Source organism: Salmo salar, chromosome ssa01 (assembly GCF_905237065.1).
Source record: "Salmo salar chromosome ssa01, Ssal_v3.1, whole genome shotgun sequence".
Lineage (NCBI taxonomy): Eukaryota > Metazoa > Chordata > Actinopteri > Salmoniformes > Salmonidae > Salmo > Salmo salar.
Window position 1 is genome coordinate 26462588 of NC_059442.1, and position 24135 is coordinate 26486722.

The window sequence follows — 24135 nt, forward strand, 5'->3', positions numbered from 1 at the left end:
TGGTATACTGATAGGGTTATGGTAGACTGATAGGGTTACGGTAGACTGATAGGGTTATGGTAGACTGATAGGGTTATGGTAGACTGATAGGGTTATGGTAGACTGATAGGGTTATGGTAGACTGATAGGGTTATGGTATACTGATAGGGTTATGGTAGACTGATAGGGTTATGGTATACTGATAGGGTTATGGTAGACTGATAGGGTTATGGTAGACTGATAGGATTATGGTAGACTGATAGGGTTATGGTAGACTGATAGGGTTATGGTAGACTGATAGGGTTATGGTAGACTGATAGGGTTATGGTAGACTGATAGGGTTATGGTATACTGATAGGGTTATGGTAGACTGATAGGGTTATGGTAGACTGATAGGGTTATGGTATAATTGTCCACTCCTTACAATGCCTGCAGTAATGCACAAGAGGCTGTGCTATATCTTAAATATAGTTACACGTAAATGGCGTTTTATTTAAGCAACAAAAGTATTGAGAGGGCTCAATCTGTATGACTACGATTATTTATTTTTGGGGTTGGGGAACCCTGACTTAGTACCTAAAGCACTGAGCAGATAGGTTGCTTCTGGAGGACAGAGCTGGGTTGCAGTAGCAGTACAACGGGGCCTTACATTGTGGTGCTCCTATCTCTTCCTCCAGCTGATTCCACTGGCACCCACTCCCTTTACACGGCCTACAGGGACTATGAGATCATGTTCCACGTGTCTACCCTGCTGCCCTACACACCCAACAACAAACAACAGGTACGGAAGGGCTCTATGATATCACAAAAGGAAATCAAAATCAAAATGACATGCATTTGGATAACATGTTATGTCATAGATGGATTAAATTATGAATCAAGTTTAATTCAAGAAGAATAGGATATTAATTGAGATGTTGTCATTGAGATTCCTTAATTGTGAGTTGTAGTTGCTGAGGAAGAGACACATTGGGAACGACATCGTCACCATCGTGTTCCAGGAGCCGGGAGCGCTCCCCTTCACCCCCAAGACCATCTTCTCCCACTTCCAACACGTGTTCATCATCGTCCGCGTACACAGCCCCTGCTCCGACAACACCTGCTACAGGTGAGTGTAGACCGCGGTAAAAGCGTGGTCAGACCACTAGCGACCACTAGAGGACCTGGCAGTCACAAACAACCTGGAAAGCCCCTGGTGCTACAACAGTGGTTGTTCTGAACAACTCACGCAGGTAGATAACATAAAGAGGATGAGAACCCCTGGAAGGCATGGTCACAAACCCAGATCAAATGTATTGTGTAACTATTAGCCTCTCCTCTCTGCTCTCTCTCTGTAGCCAGGGTGCTGTAGGCAGTGTATACATTTGTTTGATTATGGTTGACTAGGAGAGATCACCCCTGCAGCTGACTAGCTGATGGGATGGGCCCCTACTCAACTGTTTTCCCTACCCCCTGTGATTGCGGAGCTCTGTGGCATTCTCACTCAAGCGATCACCCCCCTACCACACACACACACACGCACACACACTCACTCACGCACGCACTCAACCCTCCTGCCTGCCACACTGCCTTGGAGTCGGAGCGATCCGAATGAGTTAGCGGCATGCACATCAAGGATTCCCTTGCCGGACGAGCGAATCAGAGGATTCTTGAGCAGCCGAGCAGTGCTCTGTCCCTCAGTGCTCACAGACCCTCCACGGGAACACTTGTGCTGGCTCTGGGTCTGAGCTTAAACCTCTTCAAAGTTGGGCTAATTTATTCTGAACCACCCCCAGTGCTGCCTGCTAAAGATTGGATGCCCTCCTCAGCTGAAGTCATTCTTTTTTAAAGGGAACATCTTTTGATTCGAAGCCAACAAGTGTCGTCGAGGAGAAGAGGCTGACTGGGAGAAATGCTGGTTTGCCTGGTTTTCCTCTTGGATAAAATGGAGAGCGGGACCCTGAAGCAGTGGAGACTCCACTCCACCCAGAGCAGCTCTCAGCTCCCAGCCTCTGGCTCAATCCCATCAATCTAATGAACATACTACAAGTTCCAAACCCTCTCTGTTCTGTTCTGCCACCAGAGAGCTGATTCGCTAGGAGCCTGATTGGTTTGGAGCCTGGGATGCCATTTCAAAGAGGAGTAAGAAACGCACAAGATCTAGCAACAGAACAGCGGTTGGACGGCAGCGTGAGCAGCTAGAATTAGTTGGTGAAAGATGTGGGTACCTGCAGTAGTGTGATCAGACCAAACAGACAGGAGAGGATTCACTTCATGGATACTTCATTTTGTAATGCCTAGCCAAGTCAGGAGAGAGTAGAGGCACTACGGAAGACAAAGGTGGGTCTGGGGTGTGTGTGTGTGTGTGTGTGTGTGGGGGTTTCAGCATGTTCCCAAACGCGCGCGCACACACACACACACACACACACACACACACACACACACACACACACACACACACACACCTGCCCTACTGTGATTTATCTCATAGTTCAATATACATCTACTTTTTGTATTGGATCATTTATTTTGTCTTACGTTATGGTTGCATTTTGATTGATCAGACTATACAGTAGCTTTAAATATTGATAGTGGTACAGCCTAGTGGTACAGCCTAGTGATACAGCCTAGTGGTACAGCCTAGTGGTACAGCCTAGTGATACAGCCTAGTGATACAGCCTAGTGGTACAGCCTAGTGGTACAGCCTAGTGGTACAGCCTAGTGGTACAGCCTAGTGATACAGCCTAGTGGTACAGCCTAGTGGTACAGCCTAGTGATACAGCCTAGTGATACAGCCTAGTGGTACAGCCTAGTGATACAGCCTAGTGATACAGCCTAGTGGTACAGCCTAGTGATACAGCCTAGTGGTACAGCCTAGTGATACTCTTGTGCTATCAACTGATGTCCAAACACAGATAGATTAACTCAGCCGTATTGCATAAGGATCAGAGCTTTGTTTTCGAAAAATAGGGAGTAGCCTCCTCCGCTCTGCTCCTCTTCCCTGTAATCTGGGGCTGGCTGAGAGTGCCGTCTCAGTGGCAGCTGGCTCGTCCGATGTGCTGAATGTATATTTATATACGCCGGCCTGGTTTAGCGAGGCTTGGGCTGTAATGTCACATGCGATCGTTATGTTATCTGTTTAATGGACTGAGGCTTGTCATGACTCTGACATCAGCCTACCTGAGCCTGGCCTGCAGTGGGTTTCTATAGTGCTGCTGTTCAGCCTTACCTCACCATTGTTGGGTTGTATATTGATTTGGAAGCCAATCATTGCCAATTATCTGAATCAGAACTAGGTTAGCTTTCATGCTAACTTGTCTCATTGTGTTGTGAGTAGAAAAGAAACCTGCCATGTAGGCTGCATAAGACTGATGTATTGTCAGTGTGTGTATGGGAAATCAGGTGGTTACCAATGGATATGAGACCGTGTTTCATATCCAGGTCTACTTCATGACTAATGAATAGTAATTCAACTCTAGGAGGCCTATTGTGGAGCAACAATGGAAGTTGACTGGGAGAAGGAAGACTAGGAAGACTATAGGAAGACTCACACCCTCCTTTAGGAAGACTCACACCCTCCTTTAGGAAGACTCACACCCTCCTTTAGGAAGACTCACACCCTCCTTTAGGAAGACTCACACCCTCCTTTAGGAAGACTCACACCCTCCTTTAGGAAGACTCACGCCCTCCTTTAGGAAGACTCACGCCCTCCTTTAGGAAGACTCACGCCCTCCTTTAGGAAGACTCACGCCCTCCTTTAGGAAGACTCACGCCCTCCTTTAGGAAGACTCACGCCCTCCTTTAGGAAGACTCACGCCCTCCTTTAGGAAGACTCACGCCCTCCTTTAGGAAGACTCACGCCCTCCTTTAGGAAGACTCACGCCCTCCTTTAGGAAGACTCACGCCCTCCTTTAGGAAGACTCACGCCCTCCTTTAGGAAGCCTCACGCCCTCCTTTAGGAAGACTCACGCCCTCCTTTAGGAAGCCTCACGCCCTCATTTAGGAAGACTCACGCCCCTCCTTAGGAAGACTCACGCCTCCTTTAGGAAGACTCACGCCCTCCTTTAGGAAGACTCACGCCCTCCTTTAGGAAGACTCACGCCCTCCTTTAGGAAGACTCACGCCCTCCTTTAGGAAGACTCACACCCTCCTTTAGGAAGACTCACGCCCTCCTTTAGGAACCCTCACGCCCTCATTTAGGAAGACTCACGCCCTCCTTTAGGAAGACTCACGCCCTCCTTTAGGAAGACTCACGCCCTCATTTAGGAAGACTCACGCCCTCCTTTAGGAAGACTCACGCCCTCCTTTAGGAAGACTCACGCCCTCCTTTAGGAAGACTCACGCCCTCCTTTAGGAAGACTCACGCCCTCCTTTAGGAAGACTCACGCCCTCCTTTAGGAAGACTCACGCCCTCCTTTAGGAAGACTCACGCCCTCCTTTAGGAAGACTCACGCCCTCCTTTAGGAAGACTCACGCCCTCCTTTAGGAAGACTCACGCCCTCCTTTAGGAACCCTCACGCCCTCATTTAGGAAGACTCACGCCCTCCTGTAGGAACCCTCACGCCCTCCTTTAGGAAGACTCACGTGAAATGGAACAATAGCCAAGGGAAAACACTATAAGGATGTCACTCCTCTTCTTTCCCAGCCTGTTCTACTGTTTTCTGCACTCTAGGCCCAGTGTCACCAAACCAAATTCATTTCTGTCATGTGCAAAGTGTGTAAGTTCTCCCTGAGAGTATAGGTATAAGAAATATAGTAAAAGCTACATATTGCCGTCTTGCTTCCTCCTATTCAATTCTCTCAGATCTAGTGCCCTGGGGATCCATTGAGATTGGGTGTAGGACTCCGTCTTTCAGTGTGCTTACTAATTAGTGACCTCTCTCTCTTTCTCTCTCTCTCCTCTCCCCAGCGTGGCTGTGACTCGTTCCAGGGATGTGCCCTCCTTTGGCCCCCCTATCCCCAAGGGCGTGACCTTCCCCAAGTCCAGCGTCTTCAGGGACTTCCTGCTGGCCAAGGTCATCAACGCTGAGAACGCCGCCCACAAGTCTGAGAAGTTCAGAGCCATGGCGACACGCACGCGACAGGAGTACCTGCGGGACCTGGCAGAACGTCACGTGACCGGCACGCCGGTTGAGCCCACAGGGAAATTCCCCTTCATCTCATTGGCTCACAAGCGGAGAGAGAGGGTGCGGCCATACAGTGGGGCAGAGCTACGGAGCCTGGGGGCGGTGACATGGCCTGTGCATGCGGAGGACCAGGTAGCCGGGGCGGAGAGGGAGTGTCTACTGGCCATCTCCAACGACTTCCTCATCCTATTGGACCAGGAAGCCAAAGCCGTGGTCTTCAACTGCGCCACGCGCGACGTCATTGGCTGGTCCTCGGGCAGCCCTGCCTCCATGAAGATCTACTATGAGCGTGGGGAGAGCGTGTCGCTGCGCTCCATCAACAACAACACGGAGGACTTTGGAGAGGTGGTCAAACGCCTGGAGGTCAGTAGAAGTACAGTTAGTCTGTGTATTATTACTGGGCTGATCGCCTAAAATAATATTTCATACACCATCTGTTGTGACAATTACAGGTCTTCCAAGCTTCAAGCCATATAAGATATTTTCCTCACTAGCAAATGTGTTATAATGAATACATCCCTAATCTCCACCTCTGACTATCCATTATGTTCAAAGGAGATACCGTATAGCACTCAGCATTGTGGTGAAATAGTCAGTGTGACCTTATTTGGGGAGGTAGTTTAATCATTCACATGAGATTAGGCAAAGACAGTTGTCTTCAATGAAAGATTAACGCTGTTTGCTAAGGCTTATTTAATGTTTGTGTTTAGTTATGTGTCAGTGTTGTAGCATAATATCCTGCTCTGGCTCTGTTGTGGTTGCCTGGAGCTCTACAGTACCAGTTAAATGATTAGACACACCTAATCATTCCAGTTTTTCTTTATTTTTTACTATTTTACATTGTAGAATAATAGTGAAGGCATCAAAACTATTAAATAACACATATGGAATCATGTAGAAACCAAAAAAGTGTTAAATAAATCAAAATATATTTTATATTTGAGATTCTTCAAAGTAGCCACCCTTTGCCTTGATGACAGTTTTGCACACTTTTGGCATTCTCTCAACCAGCTTGATGAGGTAGTCACCTGGAATGCATTTCAATTAACAGGTGTGCCTTGTTAAAAGTTAATTTGTGGAATTTCTTTCCTTCTTAATGCGTTTGAGCAGTTGTGACAAGGTAGGGGTGGTATACAGAAGATGGCCCTATTTGGTAAAAGACCAAGTCCATATTACGGCTATGAACAGCTCAAATAAGCAAAGACAAATGACAGTCCATCATTACTTTAAGACATGAAGGTCAGTCAATGCAGAACATTTCAAGAACTTTCAAAGTGCAGTCGCAAAAACCATTAAGCGCTATGATGAAACTGACTCGCATGAGGGCCGCCACCAGAAAGAAAGACCCAGAGTTACCTCTGCTGCAGAGGATAAGTTCATTAGAGTTACCAGCCTCAGAAATGGCAGCCCAAATAAATGCTTCACAGAGTTCAAGTAACAGACACATCTCAACAGCAACTGTTCAGAGATTGCGTGAATCAGGCCTTCATGGTCGAATTGCTGCAAAGAAACCACTACTAAAGGACACCAATAAGAACAAGAGACTTGCTTGGGCCAAGAAACACGATCAATGGACATTAGACCGGTGGAAATCTGTCCTTTGGTCTGATGAGTCCAAATTTGAGATTTTGGGATCCAACCGCCGTGTCTTTGTGAGACGCAGAGAAGGTGAACGGATGTGTGGTTTCCACCGTGAAGCATGGAGGAGGAGGTGTGATGGTGTGGGGGTGCATTGCTGGTGACACTGTTGGTGATTTATTTAGAATTCAAGGCACACTTAACCTGCATGGCTACCACAGCATTCTGCAGCGATACGCCATCCGATCTGGTTTGAGCTTAGTGGGACTATCATTTGTTTTTCAACAGGACAATGACCCAAAACACACCTCCAGGCTGTGTAAGGGCTATTTGACCAAGGAGAGTGATGGAGTGCTGCACAATCACCCGACCTCAACCCAATGGAGATGGTTTGGGATGAGTTAAGGAAAAGCAGCCAACAAGTGCTTAGCATATGTGAGAACTCCTTCAAGACTGTTTGAAAAGCATTCCTCGTGAAGCTGGTTGAGAGAATGCCAAGAGTGTGCAAAGCTGTCATCAAGGCAAAGGGTGGATACCTTGAAGAATCTCAAATATAAAATATAATTGATTTGTTTAACACCTTTTTGGTTCCTACAAGATTCCATTTGTGTTATTTCATAGTTTTGATGTCTTCACTATTATTCTACAATGTAGAAAATAGTAAAAATAAAGAAAAAGCCTTGAATGAGTAGCTGTGTCCAAACTTTTTACTGGTACTGTATATTAAGTATTATGTTACAACTTCTTTCCACCTGACACTGGTTCAGAAGGCCAGGCAGGGTTACTGCCTGTGTCTCCTTAAACACTTGCCCCTGTACACAAACACTTTAATTGAAGGGTGCTGCATCCGCTGGTGATAGATTCAATCTATGCTGGCATGTGTCTGTGCTGGCATGTGTATCAGATCTTTGCCATGGGGCACATTTGGGGTTTTATGGTGTGCTTTACAGTATCAGCCAACAGAATAGTTAAGATTAAAAGATTCAGACTTCAGCCAACATTGTCTGTCTTTTGATTTCATATCAAATCAAATTGTAAGGTGTAGACCTTACAGTGAAATGCTTACTTACAAGCCCTTAACCAACAATGCAGTTTTAAGAAAATACCTAAACAAAGTAATAGATAAAAAGAAGCAGTAAAATAACAATAGCAGGGCTATGGGGGGGGGCGGCAATGCAAAGTCTTATGCATATAGGGACAATTTTTAGGGCCTTCCTCTGACACCACCTGGTATAGAGGTCCTGGATGGCAGGCAGCTTGGCCCTGGTGATGTACTGGGCCGTACGCACTACCCTCTGTAGTGCCTTGGGGTCGGAGCCCGAGCAGTTGCCATACCAGGCAGTGATGCAACCCGTCAGAATGGTCTCGATGGTGCAGCTGTAAAACCTTTTGAGGATCTGAGGACCCATGCCAAATCTTTTCAGTGAGGACACATGGCAAATTTTCTCCACTACAGCCCCGTCGATGAGAATGGGGGCGTCCTCAGTCCTCCTTTTCCTGTAGTCCACAATCATCTCCTTTGTCTTGATCACGTTGAGGGAGAGGTTCTTGTCCTTGCACCACATGGTCAGGTCTCTGACCTCCTCCCTATAGGCTGTCTCATTGTTGTCGGTGATCAGGCCTACCGCTGTTGTGTCATCGGCGAACTTAATGATTGTTTTGGAGTCGTGCCTGGCCGTGCAGTCATGAGTGAACAGGGAGTACAGGAGGAGACTGAGCACACACCCCTGAGGGACCCCTGTGATGCGGATCAGCATGGCGGATGTGTTGTTACCTACCCTTACCACCTGGGGGCGGCCCGTCAGGATGTCCAGGATCCAGTTGCAGAGGGAGCTGTTTAGTCCCAGGATCCTTAGCTTTGTGAGCTTTGTGGGCACTATGGTGTTGAACGATAAGCTGTAGTCAATGAATAGCATTCTCACATAGGTGTTCCTTTTATCCAGGTGTGAAAGGGCAGTGGGCAGAGGTTGCATCATCTGTGGATCTGTTGTGGCGGTATGCAAACCGGAGTGGGTCTAGGGTTTCTGGGATAATGGTGTTGATGTGGACTATGACCAGCCTTTCAAAGCATTTCATGGCTACAGACGTGAGTGCTACGGGTCGGTAGTCATTTAGGCAGGTTACCTTAGTGTTCTTGGGCACAGGGACTGTGGTGGTCTGCTTGAAACATGTTGGTATTACAGACTCAGACAGTGAGAGGTTGAAAATGTCAGGGAAGACACTTGCCATTTGGTCAGCTTATACTCAGAGTACACATCCTGGTAATCCGTCTGGCCCTGCGGCCTTGTGAATGTTGACCTGTTTAAAGGTCTTACTCACATTGGCTGCAGAGAGCATGATCACACAGTCATCCGGAACAGCTTGATGCTCTCATGCATGTTTCAGTGTTGCTTGCCTCGAAGCGAGCATAGAGGTTATTAAGCTTGTCTGGTAGGCTCGTGTCACTGGGCAGCTCTCAGCTGTGCTTCCCTTTGTAGTCTGCAATAGTTTGCAAGCCCTGCCACATCCGACGTGCGTCGGAGCCGGTGTAGTATGATTTGATCTTAGTCCTGTATTGATGCTTTGCCCGTTTGATGGTTCGTCGGAGGGCATAGCAGGATTTCAAAGCTTCCGGGTTAGAGTCCCGCTCCTTGAAAGCTGCAGCTCTACCCTTTAGCTCAGTGCGAATGTTGCCTGTAATCCATGGCTTCTGGTTGGGTTATGTACGTACAGTCACTGTGGGGATGACGTCATCGATGCACTTATTGATGAAGCCAGTGACTGATATGGTGTACTCCTCAATGCCATCGGAGGAATCGCGGAACATATTCCAGTCTGTGATAGCAAAACAGTCCTGTAGTTTAGCATCTGCTTCATCTGACCACTTTTTTATAGACCGAGTCACTGGTGCTTCCTGCTTTAATTTTTGCTTGTAAGCAGGAATCAGGAGGATAGAATTATGGTCAAATTTGCCAAATGGAGGGTGAGTCTAGAGTTTTTTTCTCCCTTTGGTTGCACATTTAACATGCTGATAGAAATGAGGTAAAACTGATTTAAGTTTCCCTGCAGGATTCTGATGTTTTGTAGTAAAAACTCTTTCCTCACTAATCCACCTCTTCCTCCTACCCCCCTCCTCCTCCTATTTCTCGTCCTTCTCCTCCTGTCCTGTCTGTCCATAGCTTCTGACTAAGGGCAGCCAGACCACAGAGATGATCCTGAGGAGGAACGGTCTGGGCCAGCTGGGCTTCCATGTGAACTTTGAGGGCATCGTAGCGGAAGTCGAGTCCTACGGATACGCCTGGCAGGCGGGGCTGCGCCAGGGCAGCAGACTGGTAGAGATCTGTAAGGTGGCCGTGGCATCGCTGTCCCACGAGCAGATGATCGACCTGCTGAGGACCTCCGTCACTGTCAAGGTGGTCATCATCCCCCCGCACGAGGACTCCACCCCTCGCAGGTACAGCTTATAGACAGCCAATCATCTATCCATCAACAGATATGCCCTCCATCAGTCATATCAGTAGCATACATTTGGGTACTGGGGCAGCATTGCACTGTTTTTAGTGTATATTTCTGTTTCCTCTCACAGAGGCTGTTCAGAGCTGTACCACATGCCCCTGGTGGACTATAAGAACCACAAGGAGGGGATGCCCTATGAGTTTAAATTCCCCTTCCGCAGCAACAACAACAACAAGTGGCCCCGCACCTCCTCCAGCCCCCAGAGCCGCACCACAGCGGCGGGGGGGACGCTCATCAAGGCCCCGGCTTCAGACTATCAGGACCGGGCCGGAGTTATCCCGCGCAGTGTGTCCAGCGACGGGCGCCCTCTCAACCCCAAAAGGTAAGATAGCCACCCCAGCTATTGATATGATATATATGAGGGAAGGTGTTCAAGCCTAGTGGTGGATAGTGCTGCGCGATTTGTGATTTTTGAGGTTGGTTCGGTTTCAGTTTGGTTTTTGAAAAATAATCAAGTTTTCCATTTCGGTTCAGATTTGTAATAAATGCATTATGTGAGTTCAATACTGTAACAACACAGAATAAAACAGGTGATAGCAGTGACTGCCCATTACTATCACTTATTCACATTACTTTACTTAAATAATATATTTTGGTTGTTTATACTACATATTTGTTTCAGTATAATGAAATCATTATTATTAAATTAATAAAACCCCAATGAAGGTAGTGACTGCCCATTACTGCATATCACTTTTTAATAAACCCTTCTTTATTCACATTACTTTACTTTAATAAAATGTTTAAGTTGTGTATATTACATTTTTTTATTTGATGACTTACTATTTAATTCCAAGTCATCTTCTTATCTCTGCTCAGACAGTAGCAGCCAGCCAGCCATCTATCTCTGTGCTCCTCAAAGAGTCATCCTTCAGGCTAGTAGGCTAGTCTAGCTGGCTTGCTGCCTGTTGTCTGACAAAATCAATATTCCAGTAGTTCTTCAAACTAGACAAGGCATACTTTTAAGGCTGCTAAATAACAACTACACTACATGACCAAAAGTATGTGGACACCTGCTTGTCAAACATCTCATTCCAAAATCATGTGCATTCATATGGAGTTGGTCCCACCTTTGCTGCTATAACTCCACACTTCTGGGAAGGCTTTCCACTGGGTGTTGGAACATTGCTGTGGGGACTTGCTTCCATTCAGCCACAAGAACATTAGTGAGGTCAGGCACAGTCAGCGTTCCAATTCATCCCAAAGGTGTTAGATGGGGTTGAGGTCAGGGCTCTGTGCAGGCCAATCAAGTTCTTCCACCCCGATCTCAACAAGCCATTTCTGTATGGACCTCGCTTTGTGCACAGGGGCATTGTCATGCTGAGACAGGATGCTGAGACTGTTGCCACAAAATTGGAAGTACAGAATTGTCTAGAATGTCATTGTATGCTGTAGCGTTAAGTTTTCCCTTCACTGGAACTAAGGGGCCTAACCTGAACCATGAAAACAAGCCCCAGACCATTATTCCTCCTCCATCAAAATGTACAGTTGGCACTATGCATTGGGGTAGGTAGCATTCTCCTGGCATCCGCCAAACCGAGACTCATCTGTCAGACTGCCAAATGGTGATGTGTGATTCATAACTCCAGAAAACGCATTTTCACTGTTCCAATGTCCAATGGCGGCGAGCTTTACACCACTCCCGCTGACAGCACTTACAGTCGACCGGGGCATCTCTAGCAGGGCATACATTTGACTGACTTGTATGATGGTGCCACATTGAAAGTCACTGAGATTTTCAGTACGGGCCATTCTGCTGCCAATGTTAACTATGGAGATTGCATGGCTGTGTGCTCGATTTAATACACCTGTCAGCAATGGGTGTGGCTGAAATAGCCGAATCCACAAATTTGAAGGGGTGTCCACATACTTTTGTATATAGTGTGGCTAACAACCGCTCTCTATCCCTCTCCTGTCTCTATTGCTCTTCTGTCTGTCTGTCTGTCTGTCTGTCTGTCTGTCTGTCTGTCTGTCTGTCTGTCTGTCTGTCTGTCTGTCTGGCTGGCTGGCTGGCTGGCTGGCTGGCTGGCTGGCTGGCTGGAACCAATGAGAACAGGCAGCTGTAGGCTCAATGGATTCTAGTCATTGTAGTTCATTACCATGTTTTCTGAGCTTAAAGGAAAGTTCCACACAAAAACTATCTTTTGGTATTTGTTTCATTAGTCCATTGTTGACATACAGTCCCAAAATGTTTTGCATGTCAGCAATCAAGTTTTCAAGATATAAAACTTTAGAAATACAGAAATATATCCGGTATGATTACTGACATGCAAAACATTTTGGGACTATATCAACAATGGACTAATGAAACAAATACCAAAACATTGTTTTCCTTTAACTATGATGAGTTGGACAACATGTCTCAGAGAGAAATCTCTCTAGAGAAATGGCACAAACAGCGCGTTGAGCGCACAAAAAAACTACAAAAACGAAATGGAATTCAAATAATTGAACCGACTTCGGTCAATTAGTTATTTAAAAACAGAAAATAACCAGACATTTTGGTTAATCGCTCATCAGTAGTGGTGGAATCGTTATGCTTCCTTTCTTTCTGTCATTAAACATATTGAAATAACCTAAATGATAACTCCCTATGTATGTTGGTATGTATCCCTCCCTCAGGTATTCCCCAGGGAATGATAACTATGCCCTGGCCTGTTCAATCGTGATGGGCCGCTCTCCACACACCCGCAACTCCCCCACCAGTCTCTCCTACACAGACACCGGGAGTGCAGGCTCCAACCACTGGAGACAGAAGTCCATGCCAGACGGGTGAGAGAACACTCAGGCCGGAACAAACCTGATCCAAGGCCACATTCAGACCATACCCCGATCATACCCCGATCATACCCCGATCATACACAGACCCAAATTCGCTGCAGGGTTTCGTTTAATTGCTTTATTTCCAGATGTAGTCTGTATTTATTTTAATTACTTCTTTGGGAGTTATCCAACAACAGAAAGGAAATGACTGAAATATAATGATATGTTGTACTAACTGATATGTTGTACTCTCCAAGACTTAAACTACTCTTCTTCAGTAAATGATGCAGCTAGACATGATGCATTCTTCTTCCATCTCTTTCCCAGGTTTAACAACAATAACCGTCACTCCCCTGTGTCTGCTGAGCGTCAGGGAGTTGGAGAAGGGTCTAACGGGACTAAGCCTGCCCCCGGATGGCCCCGAGAGGGGGATGGGGCCAACAGGGGAGCTGATAGAGCCACTACAGGTATGAGGACATGCTTTAGAAAATGCCCATGTCCTGTCTGGTGTTTTGGGTGATCCAGAGGGTGAGTGTCAGAGATAGGACCACCTCTCTATGTTACTCATTTTGTTATCTGGTTGTCTCATTCCTCTGTTTGCTCCTGTCCTTCCCAGACCTAGCTGTCTCCAAGGCTGCAGTACCTCGTCTCCAGGAGCAGGGGGGACACCTGTCCCCCAACAAGAACATCAAGGTCAGGCAGCAGGCTCAAATATGACTAAATATGTATTTTAAGGTTTAGTGAAGAGGCTGTAGTGGACTTACAGGGAGGGACCTTGAGCTCTGGCAGATAGACATAGGAATATAGCTAGTTTGGCAATGTATTGTTGTCTATGCCAAAGTAGTCGTCTTTATTTACTATGGTCAAACAAACAGGAAGTGACTTTATGGTCCCTGTCTCTACAGGTGGAAGCTTCCTACTCCTCCAGCCAATCAGGCAGTAACACACTGTCCAGTAACGCCTCCAGCTCCGCCCACAGTGATGAGAAGTGGTATGAGATTGGCTCCAGCAGGACAGGGGTGCGGCCTGACTCAGAGCTCAACGGCTACCTGCAGCGGGAGTCCACAGACAGCGGCATCGACGCTACCTCTTACGGGGCCTCAGGGTCCGGGGGCTCCAGGGCCAAAGAGCGGCGGGCCCCAGAGACCTCTCCTTCAGCCCCGGACTCACCCGCCCCCCCAGGGAGCAGCGAGGACCCAGCCCAGAGCCCCCCTGTGTTCCCCTCAGCCCCAGACAGTGGCTCCTATACCCTCAGTGATGCTGCTTCCCATTCCAGGTGTGTGCCTCCATGTGTTGTGCTACACCAGAGTTCTATTACAGTCAGCTCTTTATGCAGCCAATATGTTTCCTCTCACGTATCAATGTTTCATTAAGCAGACAGTGATGCATTGTAGTCCATATATATCCCCTATTGTCCCAGATGGAAAACTCCCAAGCCTTGCACTTTGGCGGTGAGAGAGGTAGAAAGCTGCAATCTGCTGTGTGTGTGTCTCTCTGTGTGTGTGTGTGTGTGTGTGTGTGTGTGTGTGTGTGTGTGTGTGTGTGTGTGTGTGTGCTAGTTTCTCACAGAGAGAAAGAGAGCACTTGAAACACTGAGGAATGCTGAATGTGAGAGCTCAGCACTGTTAACACTCCAAACCACCGTTCCTTTGAGTGAACAGAGGCTTTCCTCCTCTCCTCAGCCTCTCCTCTGTGGCCCTGAAATAACTCCAGCACCACCAGACTAGTGACTTTGTTTTAATGTACACACAGCATGTCTGAGGAGGGAGACGCTCGCTTTCATGACAAACTGGGGAGAAATATTGTTTGAAATGTTAAAGTAGAAGAAGTCCAAGGACACTGTGACCTATTCATTTCTCTCATCTCAGATGTGGAGATGTCAGAAATGTAGTGTGTGGGGAAAAGTACTGAAAAGTACCAGGTGTTTTTTAAATAGTTTTGAAACTTTTACAGAAATTTGTTCATAGATGAGTGCACATTACAGAAATGTATATACACTACCGTTCAAAAGTTTGGGGTCACTTAGAAATGTCCTTGTTTTTGAAAGAAAATCACATTTTTTTTGTCCATTAAAATAACATAAAATTGATCAGAAATACAGTGTAGACACTGTTAATGTTGTAAATGACTATTGTAGCTGGAAACGGCAGATCTTTTATGGAATATCTACATAGGCGTACAGAGACCCATTATCAGCAACCATCACTCCTTGTTCCAATGGCACGTTGTTTTAGCTTATCCAAGTTGATCATTTTAAAAGGCTAACTGATCATTAGAAAACCCTTTTGCAATTATGCTAGCACAGCTGAATGCTGTTGTGCTAATTAAAGAAGCAATAAAACTGGCCTTTAGACTAGTTGAGTATCTGGAGCATCAGCATTCGTGGGTTCGATTACAGGCTCAAAATGGCCAAAAACAAAGCACTTTCTTCTGAAACTCGTCAGTCTATTCTTGTTCTGAGAAATGAAGGCTATTCCATGTAAGAAATTGCCAAGAAACTGAAGATCTCGTACAACGCTGTTTACTACTCCCTTCACCGAACAGCGCAAACTGGCTCTAACCAGAATAGAAGGAGGAGTGGGAGGCCCCGGTGCACAACTGAGCAAGAGAACAAGTACATTAGAGTGTCTAGTTTGAGAAACAGACGCCTCACAAGTCCTCAACTGGCAGCTTCATGAAATAGTACCCGCAAAACACCAGTCTCAACGTCAACAGTGAAGAGGCGACTCCGGGATGCTGGCCTTCTAGGCGCAGTTGCAAAGAAAAAGCCATATCTCAGACTGGCCAATAAAAATAAAAGATTAAGATGGGCAAAAGAACACAGACACTGGACAGAGGAACTCTGCCTAGAAGGCCAGCATCCCGGAGTCGCCTCTTCACTGTTGACATTGAGACTGGTGTTTTGCGGGTACTATTTAATGAAGCTGACAAAAAAATTGCTTTTCTTTCAAAAATAAGGACATTTCTAAGTGACCCCAAACTTTTGAACGGTAGTGTATAATCAAGCAATAAGGCAGGAGGGGGTGTGGTATATAGCCAATATACCACGGCTAAGGGCTGTTCTTATACCACCCTTAGCGGTGGTATATTGGCCATATACAACAAACCCCTGAGGTGCCTTACTGCTATTACAAACTGGTTACAAACATAATTAGAACAGTAAAAATAAATGTTTTGTCATACCCATGGTATACGGTCTCATATACCACGGCTTTCAGCCAATCAGCATTTAGGGCTCGAACCACCCAGTTTATAAATATACCTATACTAGTCGTTTGTTTTTCCTCCCAGTACTCTGAGCTCCGGCCACTCCGGCAGTCCCATGGGTCCAGGCTGCAGCCCCAGCTCCTCCCAGGAGGAGTCAGCCCTGACCACCTCCCCCACCTCCCAGACTTCCCTTTCCCCTGGAGGCCCCAAGAGCTTCTACCCCCGCCAGGGAGCCACCTCCAAGTTCCTTATTGGCTGGAGGAAGCCTGGAGGCACCATCAACTCTGTGGACTTTGGCAACATACGCAAGTAAGCATTGGGGTAAATAGAGAAGGAATGTTGAACATACATGTGTTTATTGATAGGTCAATGATACCATTACACTGTGAGTCTTGTTGTGAAAGAATGTTCTTTCCCCATACAAACAAATCCTACTGTCCTAGATTGTTGACGTTATGGAGGCTTAAGATCTGAGTCAACTGAGAGGAGATGCATTTCCCACCTCAGTCATGGCTCACGTTTGTTTATAAACAAGTGCAACACTCCCACCCTGTGGTTCAACTGAGAACTGCAACATAACACTGCTGGTCTTCACTCTCCGTCTTCCTCAGACGTCACCAGAGTGATGGGTTGCTGGGTGGCAACCCCCAGCTCCGGGCCCAACTCAGGGCCCAATCCCCCCAGCGGGTCAACAAGTCCAACCTGCAGGAAGACCTGAAGAAACTCATCACCCTGGACAGCCCCCCGCCCTCCTCCCATGATCAAAAGGTACTGTACTGTAGTACCAAAGCTTTGTCACCATCATCCATTTTACTATGGAAGTTATTGTTACATTGATGACAAATCACATTTGAAATATACAGTACCAGTCAAAAGTTTGGACACACCTATTCATTTCATGGGTTTTTCTTTATTTTTACTATTTTCTACATTGTCGAATAATAGCGAAGACATCAAAACTATGAAATAACACATATGGAATAATGTAGTAACCAAAAAAGTCTAAATCTATTTTATATTTTAAATTCTTCAAAGTAGCCACCTTTTGCCTTGATGACAACTTTCCACACTCTAGGCATTCTTTCAACCAGCTTCACCTGGAATGCTTTTCCAACAGTCTTGAAGGAGTTCCCGCATATGCTGAGCACTTGTTGGCTGCTTTTCTTTCACTCTGCGGTCCAACTCATCCCAAACCATCTCATTTGGGTTGAGGTCGGGTGATTGTGGAGGCCAGGTAATCTGATGCAGCACTCCATCACTCTCCTTCTTGGTCAAATATCCCTTACACAGCCTGGAGGTGTGTTTTGGGTCATTGTCCTGTTGAAAAACAAATGATAGTCCCACTAAGTGCAAACCAGATGGGATGGTGTATCGCTGCAGAATGCTGTGTTAGCCATGTTGGTTAAGTGTGCCTTGAATTCTAAATAAATTACTGACAATATCACCAGCAAAGCACCATCACACCTCCTCCATGCTTCACGGTGGGAACCACACTTGCGGAGATCATCCATTCACCTTCTCTGCGTCTCACAAAGACACAGCGGTTGGATCCCAAAATCTCAAATTTGGACTCATCAGACCAAAGGACAGATTTCCACCGGTCTAATGTCCATTGATCGTGTTTCTTGGCCCAAGCAAGTCCCATCTTCTTATTGGTGTCCTTTAGTAGTGTTTTATTTGCAGCAATTCAACCATGAAGGACTGATTCACACAGTCTCCTCTGAACAGTTGATTTTGAGATGTGTCCGTTACTTAAATTCTGTGAAGCATTTATTTGGGCTGCAATTTCTGAGGCTGGTAACTCTAATGAACTTATCCTCTGCAGCAGAGGTAACTTTGGGTCTTCCTTTCCTGTGGCGATCCTCAAGAGCCAGTTTCATCATAGCGTTTGATGGTTTTTGCAACTGTATTTGAAGAAACTTTCAAAGTTCTTGACATTTTCCGAATTGACTGACCTTCATGTCTTAAAGTAATGATGGACTGTTGTTTCTCTTTGCTTATTTGAGCTGTTCTTGCCATAATATGGACTTGGTCTTTTACCAAATAGGGCTATCTTCTGTATACCACCCCTACCTTGTCACAACACAACTGATTGGCTCAAACGCATTAAGAAGGAAAGAAATTCCACAAATTAACTTTTAACAAGGCACGCCTGTTAATTGAAATGCAATCCAGGTGACTACCTATTGAAGCTGGTTGAGAGAATGCCAAGAGTGTGCAAAGCTGTCATCAAGGCAAAGGGTGGCTACTTTGAAGTATCTCAAATATAAAATATATTTTGATTTGTTTTAACACTTTTTTGGTTATTACATGATTCCATATTTGTTATTTCATAGTTTTGATGTCTTCACTAATATTCTACAATGTAGAAAATAATACAAATAAATAAAAACCCTTGAATGAGTAGGGGTGTCCACACTTTTGACTGGTAATGTATATAAACAACGTATTCCAGAGTAGTTGATGTGAGTATTTGCTTGATGAATCCAAACTCCCTCCCTTGCTTTGCCACGTAAACTGTGCAACATGCTAAAGGCTGAGTTTATAGGTCAATCAGCAGCCTCACAGTGCTCCTCTCTCTCCCCCTCACTCTCTCTAGCCCTCATTCCCCGCCCCCCCTCCCAGCCGGCGCTCCCTGCAGAGGACCCTGTCAGACGAGAGCATCTACAGCGGGCAGCGGGAGCCCTCGTACAGCGGGCACAGAGAGACACCCAACGACCTGCTCTTCAACAGCTCCACCGTGCCCCGCTCGCCCACCGCCCGCCACGCGCCACCCCGACAACCCTCACACAAGTCTCTGGGTGAGCCTCAGATTATCCTGCAAATTATCCTTGAGTAAAGCCAATTACATTTCATCCTACATGAGTTCTATCTCAAACCAGGGTAGCACGGTTTATCTTAGAGGTGTTATCATATTAATGCCATAACTCCTTAAGTGTGTTTAACCACTGAGTTATGTGGAGTATAATTGGTCATCCTTTTTAGTGCTTTATTTGATGGGAAAGGCTTCTGATATGTTGGGGCTTTGTTGTAATCTGCTATCTCTCCTCCCTCTCCCCTGCAGGTGACCTGTGTGAGTCGTCCAGCCAGGAGCAGGGGGGCATGAGGCAGCAGCTGGGGGACCCAGGCCTCATGCCCCTACCTAACTCTGGAGCTGACCGCGCTCTGGACTGGTCCAACCTGGTAGATGCTGCCAAGGCCTTCGAGGGTAGGCAAAGTAAGATAGTACATCTCTATCTTTAACAGCAGAGGGCAGTGGCGCTCTGTCTCATTGCTGTGTGTTGTCCAGATGAGCTGTGACTGAAGCTGTAACTGTTCTGTTTTTCTCTGGCAGTTCAGCGACTGTTATCTGTAAATGATGAAAGCTCCAGGCCAGAGGTCACAGACACCAGCCCCCAGCAGGCAGAACCCCAGGCTGCCCCAGAGAGACACCCCTCGCCTGGGTAAGACCCATTTACCATGCACGTCCAGATAATTCTGTAGACATAGGTAGGGCCAGGAGTTTATCCTACAACTTGGGCCCAGTTTTTCCTGGCTAGGTCACATGGCCAGGAATTATTCAACTCCTCTGACTATTTTAAGCCAATATGGCCCAGGTCATGCTGGTCTTGTTTTAGTTTAGAATATGGTAGTTAACAGTGTGTCGCCTCCCACAGTGAGAGCCCAGCCTGTCTGATGGGGAAGGTCAGCCAGCTGGAGTCAATGGTGAAGCTACTACAGGATGACCTTAATAAGGTGAGACAAGACACAACCAGGTCTCCAGCACCAGAGTCTTAGCCTAGCCATTTTGTACTCTACTGTTCACTTCTTACTACACCTTGTGCCCTTTCCCTAACAGGGGTTCAACCAGTAGAAAGAACAGTTGAAAGAGCAGGGCTGTGAATTCCCAGGGACTTTACGATACGATATTATCATGATACTTAGGTGCCGATATGATATGCATAACGATTCTATATGTATTGCAATTCGAACCTGCGATTTGATGTTCCAAAAATATTGCTCACTTATTTCTGCTGCAGAGAGACAAGAGAGAGCCATGAGAAAATGAGTTTTGATCAGTCATGGAAATAAAAATGCTGAAAACAAATTGGCTCCCTATTCAAAAAGAAGATGGAGAACAAGCTATAAATGAAAAATACAGGAGTTTTGGTGCAGGTACAGCTAACTAGCACAAACGTAATATTGCGATATTGTTATATCTAATATTGCAATATATCGTCAAATATAATATCCCAATATGTAATTGTATTGATCCCCTATCACTACTTCTCAGTGTGGAAATGTCAAACAAGTGTGCAGGGATATCTGTAGTGTGTTTCCGGTTCTCCGTATATCAGCAGTACCCATTCAGCACCTGCATTTACTACTCTGCCTCCTGGTTTTAGCTGCCCTGTATATCTCCTGAGGACAGTACTAGAGAGTAAATAGAGCTTTCCACTCCTCTCTGTGTTATTGATGACTCCCCCTGTGTGTGTGTCCAGGAGAAGGATACCAAGATGTCCCTGCAGGCCCAGATACAGAGCCTGAGAGAGCACAACCAGCGGCTCCAGGAGGAGTCCTACAGCGCCTCGGCCAAGCTCAAGAAGTTCACAGAGTGGGTCTTCAACACCATCGACATGAACTGACTCAGGAGGAACACCTGAACACACGTGACCGCAACACACTCAAACTTAAACTGATTCACACAATGGGTGCTCAGGACCGCAGGAGTTGGTCTTTGATTCCTTCTACATGAACTGTGATTCTGCTATTGACATGGACCGATTCACAGTGGATCTAAATGCTGTATGATCAACATGAACTGAATCACTTTGGTCTTCAGCGCTCCCATCATGAACTGATCTGCCATCATTCTTCAACACAGTGGATCTGTAATACCGCCACCACTTACTGCTCAGTGAGGTTTTATAAGAGGAGATAGAGGATGGAGAGGGAGAAAGACTGAGAGATCAACAGCATGCAATCTCTTCTTTAGGATTTGCTGGCACTGTACTGTAGTGTCCCTGCATGTCTGACAGAGATGTATTAACTTCCCTTGGCTATGATGATCATGACAATAATAAGCTTGACAATTCATCATCATCAACAGCTGTTCTACAATTTATTTTGTAAATATATAGGAACAGAAATGTTACCACTGAATTAACACCAGATATCGTTTTACCACTTCCCCATGTCTCTCTATAGAGTGACCTCATTTCAGGAGGGTAAAATGGGCTTACTGGAAGCAGTAGTTCCAGATTGTACTATTGGTTTCTGTGTGAAAACAACTGGGCTGTCTGGGTGGACGACTAGAAGGTGAGGGTTACTGTTCAATGAACTTCATAGTGACGATATTAATTCTTCTTGATCTATTTTATTATCCTACCAGAATATTAGTATGGTTCCTTCCTTGCCTGCCTGCGGTTTTGGATCCACAGTGCCACCTTGTGATTATAACATGTCAGATTACATGGAAATACGTACTATATTTGATCCTTTTCTACACTCTGTAGAATCTGTAAGTCTATTAGTAAATCTAACCTGACCATTGGTCTGCTTAGAAGGGAGACCTGACACCTATTAATGATGCGACTTGGTAGACCCTCCATGTCTACAGTCAGTTGTACGATTAAACCCCCAAGCTTTCCCGTATGTTCTTATACTGTACACCCTGTATATAACAAAGGATTCTGATGCTCATAATTTGCACCTTCATTCATGTTTTACAGCATGTGATGATGTTTCCTTTGAGCTGTGATGTATAAAAATGTTTATATCTATTAAAGATATTTTGTGCAATTTTATCTTTGTTCAGGGGTCGTTGTAGTGATTGTGTTTTTGTACAGCAGTCATTATAGTGTGGGGCTGCACACCCAAATGCAGATATTGTATGTATGATGTAGCCACAGGATAGAGTTCCGCTTATTTTCCACTAATCCATGTAGATCATTTATAGATGCAGTAGATTATGATCATGGTTAGCTTTTAGCGGCAATAGTGCATTGATTTTATACACTCCCCTCCGTATTTATTTGCATAGTGAAGCAACATTTATAAAATGTGGCTCTAGAATATGGATTTGAGATCTGATGTTTTATATGAGGTGACAGTACAGAATGTCACCTTTAATTTGAGGCTATTTTGATACGTATCTGTTCTACCGTTTAGAAATGAAAGCACTTTATGTATTTAGTCCCCCCATTAGAAGATGTCATAAGTATTTGCACAAATTCACTTATAGTGTATTAAAGTAGTCAAAAGTAAAGCGTGTGCATATATTTTTTTTTATGGGCCTAATAATAAAGACGTAATTTAACGTTAAAAATGAATTACCTTTTAATGTGGCATGAGCACAACCGGTCATGATATTTTCATCTGATTGTCAAAAAAATCACTTCTAAGAGTAGGCTAACTGTATGGTCGTCCACCAAAATAATTCCAGCATTCAAACTGCATGTATTCTGGCGCCATTTGATAAATGGAAATAGACATCTGCTACAAAACAGTGTGCCTAATGATATTTAGCTATGTTCATTGATTAGGTCTATATTGGTTATGTCTATGTTAATTAGGTCATTATTGATTAGGTCTATTATAGGTCTATATTGATTAGGTCTATATTAATTAAGTCTATATTGATTAGGTCTATATCGATTAGGTCTATATTAATGAGTTCTATTTTGATTAGGTCTATATTAATTAGGTCTATATTAATGAGGTCTATATTGATTTTGTCTATATTAATTATGTCTGTTTTAATTAGATTTGAGGTCTATATTGATTAGTTATATATTGATTAGGTCTCTATTGATTAGGTCTCTATTGGTTAGGTCTATATTAATTAGGTCTATATTGATTAGGTCTCTATTGATTAGGTCTCTATTGGTTAGGTCTATATTAATGAGGTCTATATTAATTAGGTCTATATTAATTAGGTCTATATTAATGAGGTCTATATTGATTAGGTCTCTATTGGTTAGGTCTATATTAATGAGGTCTATATTGATTAGGTTTTAGGTCTATATTGTATAGGTCAATATTGATTAGGTCGTTATTGGTTATGTCTATATTGATTAGGTCTATATTGATTATATCTATATTAATGAGGTCTATATTGATTAGGTCTATATTAATTAGGTCTATATTGATTAGGTTTTAGGTCAATATTGATTAGGTCTATATTGATTATATCTATATTAAGGAGGTCTATATTGATTAGGTCTATATTAAATAGGTCTATATTAATGAGTTCTATATTGATTAGGTCTATATTGATTTGGTATATATTAATTAGGTCTATATTGATTAGGTTTTAGGTCTATATTAATTAGGTCTATATTGATTAGGTATATATTAATTTGTTATATATTGATTAGGTTTATATTGATTAGGCCTATTATAATTAGGTCTATATTAATTAGGTCTATATTAATTAGGTCTATATTAATTGGGTCTATATTGGTTAGGTCTATATTAATTAGGTCTATATTAATTGGGTCTATATTGGTTAGGTCTATATTAAATAGGTCAATATTGATTAGGTCTATATTAATTAGGTCTATATTGATTATGTCTATATTAATTAGACCAAATTAATTAGGTTTTAGGTCTATATTAATTAGGTCTATATGAATTAGGTCTACATTGATTAGGTCTATATTGATTAGGTCTATATTAATGAGTTCTATATTGATTAGGTCTATATTAATTAGGTCTCTATTGATTAGGTCTATATTAATTCGGTCTATATTGATTAGGTCTATATTAATTAGGTCTATATTGATTAGGTCTATTATAAGTCCATATTGATTAGGTCTATATTAATTAAGTCTATATTAATGAGGTCTATATTGATTAGGTCTATATTGTATAGGTCAATATTGATTAGGTCGCTATTGGTTAGGTCTATATTGATTAGGTCTATATTGATTATATCTATATTAATGAGGTCTATATTGATTAGGGCTATATTAATTAGGTCTATATTGATTAGGTTTTAGGTCTATATTGATTAGGTCTATATTGA

General features: G+C 44.3%; 1 protein-coding gene across 3 annotated transcripts in view; it reads left to right on the plus strand.

Moving 5' to 3' along the window:
- LOC106588489 (signal-induced proliferation-associated 1-like protein 1) overlaps positions 1-21913 on the plus strand; it is a 72939-nt gene extending 51026 nt beyond the window's left edge. For 2 of the 3 annotated variants that reach the window (XM_014177687.2, XM_014177617.2), the window contains 16 exons: positions 657-760; positions 930-1087; positions 4868-5447; positions 9821-10095; positions 10228-10479; positions 12780-12929; positions 13248-13387; positions 13537-13613; positions 13826-14196; positions 16212-16436; positions 16739-16895; positions 18727-18928; positions 19192-19344; positions 19462-19570; positions 19784-19862; positions 20609-21913. In XM_014177687.2, the coding sequence (XP_014033162.2) occupies positions 657-760; positions 930-1087; positions 4868-5447; positions 9821-10095; positions 10228-10479; positions 12780-12929; positions 13248-13387; positions 13537-13613; positions 13826-14196; positions 16212-16436; positions 16739-16895; positions 18727-18928; positions 19192-19344; positions 19462-19570; positions 19784-19862; positions 20609-20752 (3176 nt within the window). In that variant the 3' untranslated portion in view covers positions 20753-21913. The remainder of the gene's footprint in view (positions 1-656; positions 761-929; positions 1088-4867; positions 5448-9820; positions 10096-10227; positions 10480-12779; positions 12930-13247; positions 13388-13536; positions 13614-13825; positions 14197-16211; positions 16437-16738; positions 16896-18726; positions 18929-19191; positions 19345-19461; positions 19571-19783; positions 19863-20608) is intronic. The other variant, XM_014177716.2, reaches the window with a different exon arrangement.
- The last annotated feature ends 2222 nt before the right edge of the window (positions 21914-24135 follow it).